The sequence below is a fragment of the Perissodus microlepis genome, chromosome 13, assembly GCF_051167445.1.
Source record: "Perissodus microlepis isolate ML-2025 ecotype Zambia chromosome 13, ASM5116744v1, whole genome shotgun sequence".
In the NCBI taxonomy this organism is placed as follows: domain Eukaryota; kingdom Metazoa; phylum Chordata; class Actinopteri; order Cichliformes; family Cichlidae; genus Perissodus; species Perissodus microlepis.
Window position 1 is genome coordinate 10689807 of NC_140473.1, and position 12575 is coordinate 10702381.

Genomic DNA, 12575 nt, shown 5'->3' on the forward strand with positions numbered 1-12575 from the left:
ACTGCTTGCTTTGTGCATGTTAATTTTACACATCACAGCATATTGCTTTTTGCACACATGTTCTGATTTGCCATTGCTAAGATAACACCACTTCACTTACCATCCCCGGTTTGTTTGTGTTAGCATTTTTTTGCATGAAAGCAGTTCAGCAGGTTAAAACAAATGTGCAGCCATATGTTGTCAACGTTTCTTTTATTATGCTTCAAACTTAAATACTGTTTGTTCCTTTGTTCTTACTTCCTGTTACTCATACTCAGGTCAAAGGTTAGGAAAGGAGCCTACCTGCCATTTCCTGACTTCTGTGGACTTGGTGATGTCATGAGGTCACTGGGCTAAACCAAGCGGAGGCGTTTTCTTTTTGTAGGACTTTTTGTTTACTTTATGTCTTGCGGAACAATTTGTTCCGAGTATTTGTCTTCGTAGGCAGTCATTAAGCTGTGTAAATGAGCAATTGATGGGTTAGTGAGTGTTTCAGATGCTCATGTTGGTTTCTGTGTTTACTGGCTTGAGCGACTGGTACTGGCTAGACTAACTGGGTGTGAATGGGCATCCTTTACAGTCAGTCAAGAATTGCTTGAGATTAGTCTGCCTGCCCACCCCTTTCTTAACATTCAAGCCAGATTATTGTATGCTTGACATACAGTCATTTCAAATGCATTTTGACTGTAAACTAGTGTAATACCACAAGCTGCTATTTATGAATTTACTGCTCTATGAAGAACGAAGCCACAGCTCTATTCTCCGGCTGTCAATCCGAGTCCGAGTCTGACTTTCTCAGCTTTTCACAGCAGTCTTGATTTCACCCACCACAAGCATGATAATTTAATCAATATCATATGACTTTAAAAAACTGAATATATCCAAGAAGAAGTCTGCCTGCAGCTGTACAGAGGAGGTACAGTGGAGCAGCAGGAATGCATTTTTCTTTTGAGTTTACTTGACATGGTTCTCACCTACACTCATTTGAATTCTGTCAGCCGTGTGCGGGTCATGTACAGGTCAGTTTTTCTCACAGATGTGAATTTCTTCCCTTTGTTTTTGCCTCTCTGTTGCTCAGTGGCCAGTGATATAATTTCAGCTAATCCTGAGCAGGAGGCCTCATACATAAATATAAGCCGACGTCTGATTGCATGCACCTTCAGCTCAGATTCACATCATGTTCCCACTTGACACTGACGGGATCATTGTCACGAGTTGACAATTTTTCCTGTGAAAACTCACTATGAAACGAGAAATAAAAGAGAACGGTTTCCTGCTGTATTTTCGCTGCACTGGTTCAGAATACAATATGTATATTTTTAATCTTTGAAGCGTGTCAACTTATAGAGTGTAGCTGTAAATGTTTTAAAGTTGTTTTATAGTTATTAGTGCATGATCAAATTGTATTAAAAAACACCTTCTTTGTGTACCTTTGCACTGTAGGCTTCAGGGTAAACTGTGCTCGATCAACCATACAAGCTGGTCATGGATCAATGAATCAAGAAGCCATCAGTTCGGCATCTCTGTGTATTTGCCTCGCTCTGCACCGTCCAAAGGCTGAAGCATTTACACCTTTTTTCTCCCCGGCCATCTCAGCACTGTCATTGTTTGGCTGAAAGACACGCTGCAGCTTGCCTTTCTTCCCCTGTAACACTGCATCCTTTGCACGTGCAGATGGGATCAGTCCTGTGGAAGTGAGCGCAGTGAAGGTAATCATAGAGCAGCCTGAGCTCCATTATATCCAAAGAAAGTTAATTATGTCCAGCTACTATCTACCATTGATCCAATCCCAAAGTGTGCCGTTGTTTACTTCCGAATCTGTGTTTAGTTAAGTCAGCGAGGACTCGGGATTGTCCCGCTGTACCATTAGCAAGTGCTTAAGGGCTCACTTGTAAACTTTCTAAGCCCACTTTTCCTCATGTCTGGAGTAAACACGGCTTGAGCAAATAAGCTACAGATTTCTTTTATAGTAACAGTGAGAAGGGATGTGATGAGGATGAGTCATTCTGTTGAACTGAAAATAAAGAATGTACTTTTGTATATATTATAGTATATTATTTTTGTAATATAATTATATCCATATAGGCTGGGGATTCAATAGTAAAATGCAAATATTCAGGGTACTGAAGTATACTTGAAGTATACTTTAAAATGATAGCCGCTGTCAGTGATTCCACTTTTTGATTCTCTGCTCCTTTGGACTCACATTTGCACAAAAAAATAGATGATCTGGATTTGAAGAAAAAACATTGTGATCACTACTCTTCTAAAGGTCTATATTTTCATTTCTGTTTTTGTTAAATGTTACCTACTATTTCTTAAGGATAGAAAATGCTTTGTGGCAGCACAATTTTGTATTTATTGCTGGCAGGACCTTCAAGGAGGAAAGAGATGTTCTGTTCTGTTTGTAACAATACGAATGCTCTACCTGAAGGCTGATTCATGGCATTTCTTTGCAGACAACAATTTGTGATCACGCAAACACGTCAAATGTCCACACAGCAGGAACATAAAACGGTCATTTTATGTTCCGAGTTTCATTATCCCCACCCTTACAGCTGGATTTTGCACACGTGCTTTCCATCAGTGGCACCTAAAAGCGAGCGTGCCGTTCCTGAAACTCTGTGCACTGTCTGTGCACTCTACCTGGGAAGTGAAATCATCCCTTGAGTAGCAAAGATCCATCCTGGCTCGCGAGTAATTCCCTACACAGCCAATGATGCTGAGACCTTAATGGACAGATGTAATTGTGATAATAGTTGTATTTGATCTTGGCACATATGAAAACTGAGGTGGGACTCGGGCCATTAGGTGCCAGGTTTCCTAGCCTCTGCATTTCTCCATCCTCCATTTAGCATAATGACACAGAGTATTGACTGTGGTATTATGCAGAATAAAAGGGTGTTAATGTGTCATATTTAAATATCCTGATCTGTAACTGTGGCATGTTCCTTTCTGCAGCAGCAGGTAGCCAATTCGTGAAACTGAAAAACCAGAAATGACCTACATGCTTAAAGAATTACAGCAGTCAACAAAGAGGATTCTGTTGGATTCCTGTTTTTGATGCCCTGATGTAAGCCCACACTGTGGCATCACTGGTGAATAATAACATACTTGTGGTCACATTTGCGCAAGATCTCCCCATGCTGCTGTGATTTATAAGCATACCTTCCATCTGCAAACAGGCTAGGAGGCTCCTACCTACTGGGGCAGCACCCCGGGTCCAGTGCTATTTACTCAGCCAGCCGAGACGAGGTGCTCCCCCGGCAGAATCCTGCGGTCACTGTGCCCATGCATGCTTTTCTCTCCATTAACCTGTCTGCTCGTGGCTACTGTGAAGTGCCTGCAGCAGGTACAGCAACGCAACAGCATTTTGCCACAGGTTGAACTATCTTTATTGTGCCATTTCCTGCTGTTTAACAAATGATAAAAAGCTGCAGGCCATCAAACTTAGCGGTAACAGTGACTAAGTTTTATGAGCGCTATATTTGGTAAACTCTAGTCACAATATGCACTCAATAAATCATGCATTAATAAGCTTTGTTGTGTCAGTTTTAAAATGAAAATGCAGTCTCTGTAAACATGCAGATATTTGTCAGTGCGTTTGAGTTATACGTAACACCAAAGGTCCAAATAAATTATTTTTTCCTTGAAAACATTGCACACTTTATTCATTCTGTGCTGTATCTAATGCATTTTGAACCAAATAAGTGTGTAGAAATACTGAGAGGAAAGGTGCTCCACTTTAAAGTGATGTGATAGATTAGGGAGGAGCCCTGGCAACAGAGTAATTTCCCTGGTGACCAATTTCTGAACACTCTGAGCAAAGAAAATCAGCAACAAGCCTACATGTCAGCTATAGCCCCATACCAGGGTGCAGGCGTACACGCTGACTCATTTCTAATGAGCAGCCAGAGATAGAAATAATAACCTAAACAACAAATCATAGGTCATGACTGCAAATATAGTGCTGACGGCCTTAATTAACATTAGACCTTATTCAGTGTAAGCAGATATAAAAGTATGTATGCAAAAATGTCGTCAATGGTGGCCCAGGGTTGATGGGGAAAGAAGATGAGAAGTGGGTTATGCTTTACTATTCTTACATTGCTGCACTCTCTGGTTTGCCTCCGAAAACTACTGTAGCAACTTTGTTGCATTTAGTGTGATTTTGGCTTAAATTCCGCTCGTCATTTCTTTTCTATGTGATACTATAGAGTATTATGTGCAGAAGCATTTTGAGGTTGTTCTTAAAGAGTTTATATAAAATCTATGAAATACTTTTGGTTAGTGAAAAATAAAAGTAAACTGGTTTTAAATATTACACTGCATGCTTACTGCCTGATAGATCCATATAAAGTAGATTGAGCTTCAGCATGATTTTTGCTGACAAAGTCTTATAATGTGCATTAACAATGACATCATCACAGTATCGACCTTTCTCTTTATGTAACTCGGTTCCCGCTGTTGCACCTTCATATGTACGCTTAGTGTTTCCTGCTGCTCAGCGTGCTCTTCCTTGTCTCTTCTACCGTTCTCCGAAATATTTTCAATTCAAAACTGCACAGGCATGGTAAAGCTACCATTTAAAATATCAAGAACCTTGTATTCACTGTACTTTTCTAGATTCCACAATTAAAATAATAGTTGTAAATGTCAGACTGCATTATCATCTGTCTCACTGCAAAAATTGCACTACAGTAGCAAAGAGCGATCAATTTAGTGTAACTGGATGAATTTTTATGGACGTGATGCTGATGGCTATTTAAGGTATTTTGCTTGATCACCAGGTTGTCCTGTGCTCTCTAAATTTGAGTGTTTATGGTAAAGCACTCTTTAACATTGTAACATGTTCAAAATGACTAATTCACAGAATGAGTAGAATACGGATATAATGAAATCTGTTTTGTCATTGATTTAAATGTTCAGGTTTTTGTTTGTTTGTTTGTTTGTTTGTTTGTTTGTTTGTTTGTTTGTTTGTTTGTTTGTTTGTTTGTTTGTTTGTTTGTTTGTTTGTGTTGACAAATGACAGATTTGCATTTAATTCATTTTACAGAAAATTGTTGCTTGAAATTTCTGTCAAAGTACTTCAACTGCTGGTCACTCCTCTTAGCATCCTCTGTCACCTGGTTTTGAAATGCATTGCCTTCTTAAATTAATGTATATTACGATCTAAAAACATTAATTAAATTATCACCTTATGAAATAAGGTGGCTTGTATCAACTGCATCTGCTTGGTGGTTGAAAATTCATCACAACCTAAATTAAGTTTGATCAAGAACATGAGCAGCAGCTCATGTCAGGAGCTCTTCGTGTCATTGCCAATGTAATGCAGTTGTAAAAAGACAAGCCCTTCATTTTGCAGAACCATTTCTCTGTGTCCTTCAGAGGGGTGCTTAAAAATGAAACCTTAATGAAGTTTGAATGTTGTAACATTCAAACTAGAAGTCACTTTTTCGAGAATGCCAATGTTCACATTTTGAACAGAGAGGACAGATGGTTTGAAAGAGGGGTGAAAGAAGCCATCTATGTTCACTGTGAACGACCGTCTTTGAACAGGGATGGTGGCTTACGACACCAAGTGTCTGCCATCTATAATCCAGTTTTGAGATCCCTTCCCAAATGCCTTAACACCCACTCACATCCTGGGCCATTTGACCTCAGTAAATCACATGATAGGGTGGGGCTAGGTTTCACAGTGAGCTGAAACCTTGGCTGATTGTGACCCACACTCGTTTTCACACCTTGGCTTGTGTGATTAAGTAGAGGATCAATAGGGGGTCCATGACCCTCTTGGGGACACTCCCATAGGGCTTAAAATCTGGGACTCTCCACCAGCTGCTCTTAGAACTGAAGAAGCTTCTCAGATGAGAAGTGAAACGTCTTCAAGAAACCTAAAGAAGTCCAGACGCTCCTTAGACTACGATGACCTGGATGACTGAGAACCTTCACAGACACGTTGTAGCATTTCATTTTCATCTAAGGTTCTCGCCATAATCATCACTCTGCATTAATTTGACTGAATATGTTACTAAAGCAGATTAAATCTGTATACTAGTTCTTCCATTGTTTCCCTATATATTAGGTTAAAAATTGAGCTCATTTTACGATAAATAGTTTGTGTCATTGTTTTGCAAAGTCAGGTAACAGACATTTAGTAGTTTAAGTGTTTGCTTTACCTTGGAAACAGCTCTAATTCTTTTCTGGGCACTGGCTGCAGTGTTTCGAGGTACAATATTTGGCAGATATTTTGTATGTTTGTCTCTCCATGTCATCCTCGAGATCCTTGAGAATCTGAGAAAACTCTCCGGCTGCATGCTTGGGGTCATTGTCGAGCTACTGATTGATTTTTGGACCGATTAGGCAACTCCCTGACGTTGCTGAGTGATGAATATGAATCTAACCCTCGTAAAGTGCATAAAACCTTTCCACATTACTGTGTACTACTTTTCCCTCTTGCAATCAAATGCCCTTCAAACAAGTAAATGAATGTGTCACAGAGGTGTCACATTTTGACAGCATCCCATTAAGTGATTACCTGGTGCAATTTCACACCAGCGTGATCAATAGTCCTTTAATGGATCAGCCAAGGAACTAATAAAAAGGATTTTAATTGATTACGCTGATAGGCCGTCACTCCCACAGCCTGTTATATGTTAAAGGTGCAATCAGAGCAGAAGTTCAACGTCAGGTGACTGACACTTTGGCCTTTAAGCTGAGAGAGGATAACGAGGCTTCTGGCTCAGGATCACCTTGGCTGACTGACAGGAAGTAACTTTCCTTATTATGATAGTCCTTCATATCGTTTTCTTCTGCTGGGGTAATTTAGATTCCAGCTTCAATAGACTATTGCCTATATGTAAAAGTGTCATCAATTTTTATAATTGAGATACTCTGATTTTCCGTGCCTCTAATGAGTCAGTCTATTATAAGTAATCCTATTTGCACGCAGTAATTCTTTGAAATATTGTTTGTTGTGTTAGGATATATGTGACAGTTTTGCACTTTTAATCTCAGTATGCCTCTGCGCGTGCCACGGTCTGAGCCTGGCACAGGGCTAAAAACGGCCATGCTTTTCCACGCTTCATCATCTGTGGTTTGTGTCAGACCCAGACAGTCATCTGGAAAGGTCAAAGCATCAGTAAAAGATTTAAATCAGCCCACAGAAGAAAGATTTACCTTGACAGGCGGAACCTGAAAACTGGTAAATAAGAATGCAAACAGAGTCTTTCCTCTTTACCTAAACCAAGGAAAAACAGACCATTGCATTTCAAAGCTAGAGTCACAGGTTGTGATGCTTTAAAGTAACAAAAAAAAAGTTTGAATATCTTTTTTGTCCTTGTAATTAATTATTTGCTTTCTTAATGCTATACGTTGAAACGGCTCAAAGATTAATGCGTTGATTAATGCATTTGTATAATCGCTCTATGAGGAGACATGTATGGTTCGTTCTCTTTCAGATCTATTAATCGTGTTTTCATTTCTAAAACGAAGCGATCTTGGCACAGCTAATAGAAACAGCCTGTTTCTAAATGCAACTTGACAGGGTCAGTGTGAGAAAAGCAAACTGTTGGGCTTAGTTTTGGCACTGAGAGAACTTGACGTACGGCTGTTATTCTTTGATTAATCTCTGTGCTGTTTTGTTGTTCTATATTCATCCAGCTTTATGAGCTGCTAGAGGAAACATTTTCCTTTTTTTTCTTCATTTGTCATCTTATTATATTAATGTTGTAGCCACGCCTTTTGATGAATGCAAGAACTAAAGCACGTATTCAGCTTGTTTTGAGGACAAATGGGACCTTTGAAAAAAATTCTTTCTCTTTAGTGTTTATTAATATACTTAAAAAGATGAATGTGAAATAGGGGAGCTTATAGCAAGGCCTATGTATCATAATATATTAGCTCACAGAAGTAAAGAGTAATGAAACTCTTTTCAGCTATAAAGCCATGCTTGAATAATATGTCTGCTGCAAAGTGCTGCAAAGCCAGAACTATTACAAGGTGGTTACTTTTTATAATCTTTTTGGAAAAGACGTCCATAAATAAATATGTGTTGGTTTTGGCTCTTTGGGTCATGAAGATAATTCTATTTATCCTTCTTCTCATTCTCCACATGTCTCTTTTGTTTGGTGTATGTGCTTTCCTGCAGTTTGGTGGCTGCTATATTATTGATTTGTGCTATTGATCCAAATGTGGCAGCGATTACTGGGATTTTGTGTTTAGCTTTATCATTATGCACTAAAAAACCTCCTGCTGGGATGCCCTTGTTGCTACTTTAACACAACTGAGTCACTGCTGGCAGTTTGTATTTTTACTCACAATAACGTTTGTTTGTCTGTGAGTCACAGACTGTGTATTGAAATCAAAGACACTTAAACCTTAGACACTAAAAGTAAGTGACAGACAAGGTCGATCTCATTTGGATAGTCATGATTAATAAGATATGAAATCCACTGTTCCATCATGAGCTATACTGGCCATCAAGTATACATATAATACATGCATTATAATGCAGTGATTAGTATAACAGTCAAAGATGGAACTTAAAAAACATAAAATATGTGTGTAAAGAGGGATGTTTGATAAGCTTTTATTTGGATGCTAACAAAAGGTATACTGTGTATCTATGCAGTTCTGTGAAAAATTAAGTATATCCTTAATCTTCTGTAAGAATAAAGTGGGTAAATAGCAGCAATGTGCTTTGGTAGTTTGCTGGTCTGGAGCATTCAGGTGTCTGTTAACACAATCTTCCCAGGACTGGTCGTCCTAGCAGATTCATCCCAAGGTCAGGCTGTGCAGTGCATCTAAGACTCTACAGTCCCCAGATAGCATGTTAAATATTAAAGTTCATGACAGAACAATTACAAAAAAGCTGAAGAAGTATGGTTTGTTTGGCAGGGTTGTCAGGAGGAGGGTTGTCTTTTCTCTAAAAAGAGCATTGCAGTATGACAAGGAAAATGTGGAGCTGTTGGTCATAATGCACAACATAATTTCTGGACAAAATCAAACCCAACATATCGGCGCAAACACATCATACCAACGGTCAAGCACAGTGATGGAGGCGTGATGATTTGGGCTTATTCTGCAGCCACAGGATTTTGGCCTCTTGTGGTCTTTGAGTCAGCCATGAACTCTGGACACCAACGTTTTCACACGTGAGGATAATTATCCAACAGTTAAAGCTTGGCCAGTATTCAAAGTGTCATCCAAAGCCCAGCAACAACAGAATGGCTGATAAAGAAAAGAATCAGGGTATTGTAATGGGCCAGTCAATGCCCAAACAAATTATTGAATCTTGTTTTGTACTGTAGTTTTTCCCAGGACTTCACAGAGTCCTGTGAAAATGTTCTTTTTCACTTCAGTATTTGTATTTATGCATCTTGCATTGAAGCTGGAATATGGTTTACGACACACTTCTGCATCGTCACTGCAGGGAATTCGTCAAATGTTAGTGTAAATTGCTGCTCCTGGGAATAAACAAGTGAAGCAGTCGCGGTAAATGGCAATCATACAAGTGTACAGTAGCTGCCTGACAATAGTTACAGTTTAATGCAGATGGGTGCAGTCGTGCAACATTTTATTTCAGTAGATGACGTTTGAATTCCTCTGCTGCAAAATTAAACATTTGGCTTCAAAGCGACTGAGAGGAGTTACTTTTGTCTTAATTTGTGTGATCATGCTGATTGTTTTCTCCATCTCTCTCTCTCTTTGCGCAGGCCTTCCCATGTATATCCACAGGCATCTACGGTAAGCTCAGTCTCCCTTCTTTTATTTCTGTTTTTATCCATTTGCTTTGTTCTTTCAGTGCAACTCAATGATAACAAGCTGCTCATATTCCCCAGTTTGTGGCTGAATATTTTAAAATGATGCACATAGGGCAGGAGGTTACTTAGATATAAATACTAAATATACCAACAAGTTCACCTTAAACCATGTTGCACAAAGGCAGGGCGTAGAAGAAGGTGAACAAAATGCCTGAATACTGCTTATGCACCCTCATGAGATCAAGCCAAATAAGCTGCAAGGCATTGCTGGCAGAGAGCTGATGTGCTCATTACACTTAAAGTCACACTGAAAAGAAACCAGACTTGTTGATATGAACAGAATTTTTGAGTTTTGAAGATAAAAAAAAGTTAAATGCAAGAAAACATGTTGATTCTTTGACTCTTTTGATCATTTAAATTGCCTGTTTTTACCGCACACCGTACACTGTACAGTTTATGAATTTGCATACAGCTCCAATACTTGCAGTAGGTGCCAAATGTGTAAGGATTAATTAACATGCTAATTTCTGTTGTTTGCAGCTGACTTTTAGCAGCAATGTAGTTCCACATAAGCAGCCACAACTGCTCTGTAAAGTTATTCGTAATTGCAGATACCTACAGTATTCTGCCAATTTAAAAAAAATGCCAGTGCGAGGCAACAACTGATAAATGATTCTGGGTCTATACTTCTTTAGGCAGGGATCTCACGAGAGTCGATAAGTGCCTCTGATCATTTCACAAGACGAGGTGCTGCCAATTTTACAAACACTGTTTCCTCAAGATATGTACATGCACTGTTCGCGCTCTCAATAGGCATACAACACAGCATTTATTATGTCCACGTGCCGAGTGTAATGCGAATTCAAAAGTGACATATTGAACTCGAATCCTTTTCCACAGAAAGCAAAACTAACAAAAGTTTCAAAAGCCCTCGAAACCTTCTGAAAACAGCAAAGAAAACCAGATAATTAAAATTTATGAGACCAAAGGGTGGATAATTCCTTTCACATTCCTCGGTAATTCAGATCATTTTAGATGATACTTGTCTTTTGTCCATTTTACGTCGGGGAGTTATATTTCCGGTGCTTTCTGTACTATTCTTCATGTGGTTGACCTCGCTCAGATTTATTATATACACCTATGCAGCTGTTGTTGTTCTAATAAAGCTACATAAAAGCTACCTAATTTACTAAACCTACTGCAGCTTACTTCCACAGCTGTGTCACTGTGTGAATTTAATTTAAAAGGATTTTTTTAAACAACATCATTGGTGTAGATAAGCACAGACACATCTGAGCTATATGAGTGTGCTATTAAGACCTGATGCTGGTTTTTTATTTAAAATGCAGACATTTGAAGCCGTATCTCAAACTGTAAGAGAAGCATCAGCAGCCACTGACTGGATTTAATTAAAAGCTAGGGACTGGACTGTAGTGCACATGTGTGTCGGTGCAACTATCCGGTCACAGCTCATAAAGAAAATGATAAAATGTTGATAATCAGTGACAGTTGAGCACCTTATTTGTGATTTGCTGTGCATTTCAGCGGCACATGTCTCTACAGTGCTAGAATATTTGCCATAACTTGCAAACAGAGTGCATTCAGCTGGTAAAACATACCCTGAAAATCATCTGTGCAGACGCTTGAGAGGTGCATTCAGCTGTGATTATGCTCAGGCGGTTCTGACTCGTTTCCAGTTGACATGCCAGAGATTTGTGCTGCCGTTTCATGTCCTGAACAAACATGTCACATGTGATGTGAAGACACAGATCAAACCGGATGAGCTAATTTTCACGACTATGATTGGAAACTGTTTCTGTATGAAAAATGACAGTTTGGTTATTGATTAAACCTGTTAGTTATTGATGTAGTCCTAGTCCGTTAGTGAAAGCACAGAAGCCTCTACCTTTCCATATTTCTTTGGTTTTTTAAACGTCTAATGAAAAACAAAGTAATTAAGTTTTAGTCTGAGTTTTGTGTTTTGATTTCCAACTGCAGACAGTATGCAAAAATAAAATGATTCATCCACAGCCCCTGGGGAACATCAAAAAAGCCTCTGCCCACATGCTGGGTACCTTACATCTGTTTGTGATTGTTTTTCTCTCCAACCAAAGCCATTACTCCTCTGCCTTTATCAAACCTGGACTATAACTAACTGCCAGCTGTTGCACTAATACTACACACGCAAAGTACTGATTATAGAGCCTGATAAACTTTGGCAGTGCTCATTAAACTAGCTGAAACTGCCCAGCATAGATAAAAGATAGTCCGAGTGGCGAGCTATCCTGACACGCGCTATTGCATATGTGTATTAATAAAGACCAGTCTTTAGTAAAGCGTGCTCATAAATCACAAGACGTTTAATTATGCTCTTGATAGAACACTTCCCATTTGGGATTTTGAATAAATTCCCCCTGTCACTTTTTTGCAGTTCACACACACACACACATCTTTTCTGCGATGTTATGTTTCGTTCCACCTGCCGATGCACACATCTCACAGGGGCTTCTTGTTTTTTTAGTCCACTCTCCTTCCTCTTCCTGCAAAATATATGTTATCCGCTTAAACACGAGTGTCTGACTTCTCGTGACGTAACAAATTACATAACAAGCTGAATTCAAGAAGTATAGTGAAGAGCATCAGCTAATGGTTATATACAGTGTTTTGTGTTAAAAGCAAAAATATGGAGTAGAGTAGCTGTAGTGGCACAAAGGTAGTGCAAATACATGCAGGGGAGAGAGTGGGGTGGGGGTCATTGTTTGTGCTGCGCGCCGCTGACGAGGGCACCACTTATTGCCATTCACTGTGCTACTGTGTGCTGCACTGCCAGTG

General features: G+C 39.3%; 1 protein-coding gene across 1 annotated transcript in view; it reads left to right on the forward strand.

The window, feature by feature from the left end:
* The window catches only part of macrod2 (mono-ADP ribosylhydrolase 2), a 409617-nt gene that overhangs the window by 299259 nt on the left and 97783 nt on the right, over window positions 1-12575 (forward strand). The window contains exon 7 of the mRNA XM_084948980.1: window positions 9696-9726. Coding sequence (XP_084805106.1) covers window positions 9696-9726 — 31 coding nt within the window. The remainder of the gene's footprint in view (window positions 1-9695; window positions 9727-12575) is intronic.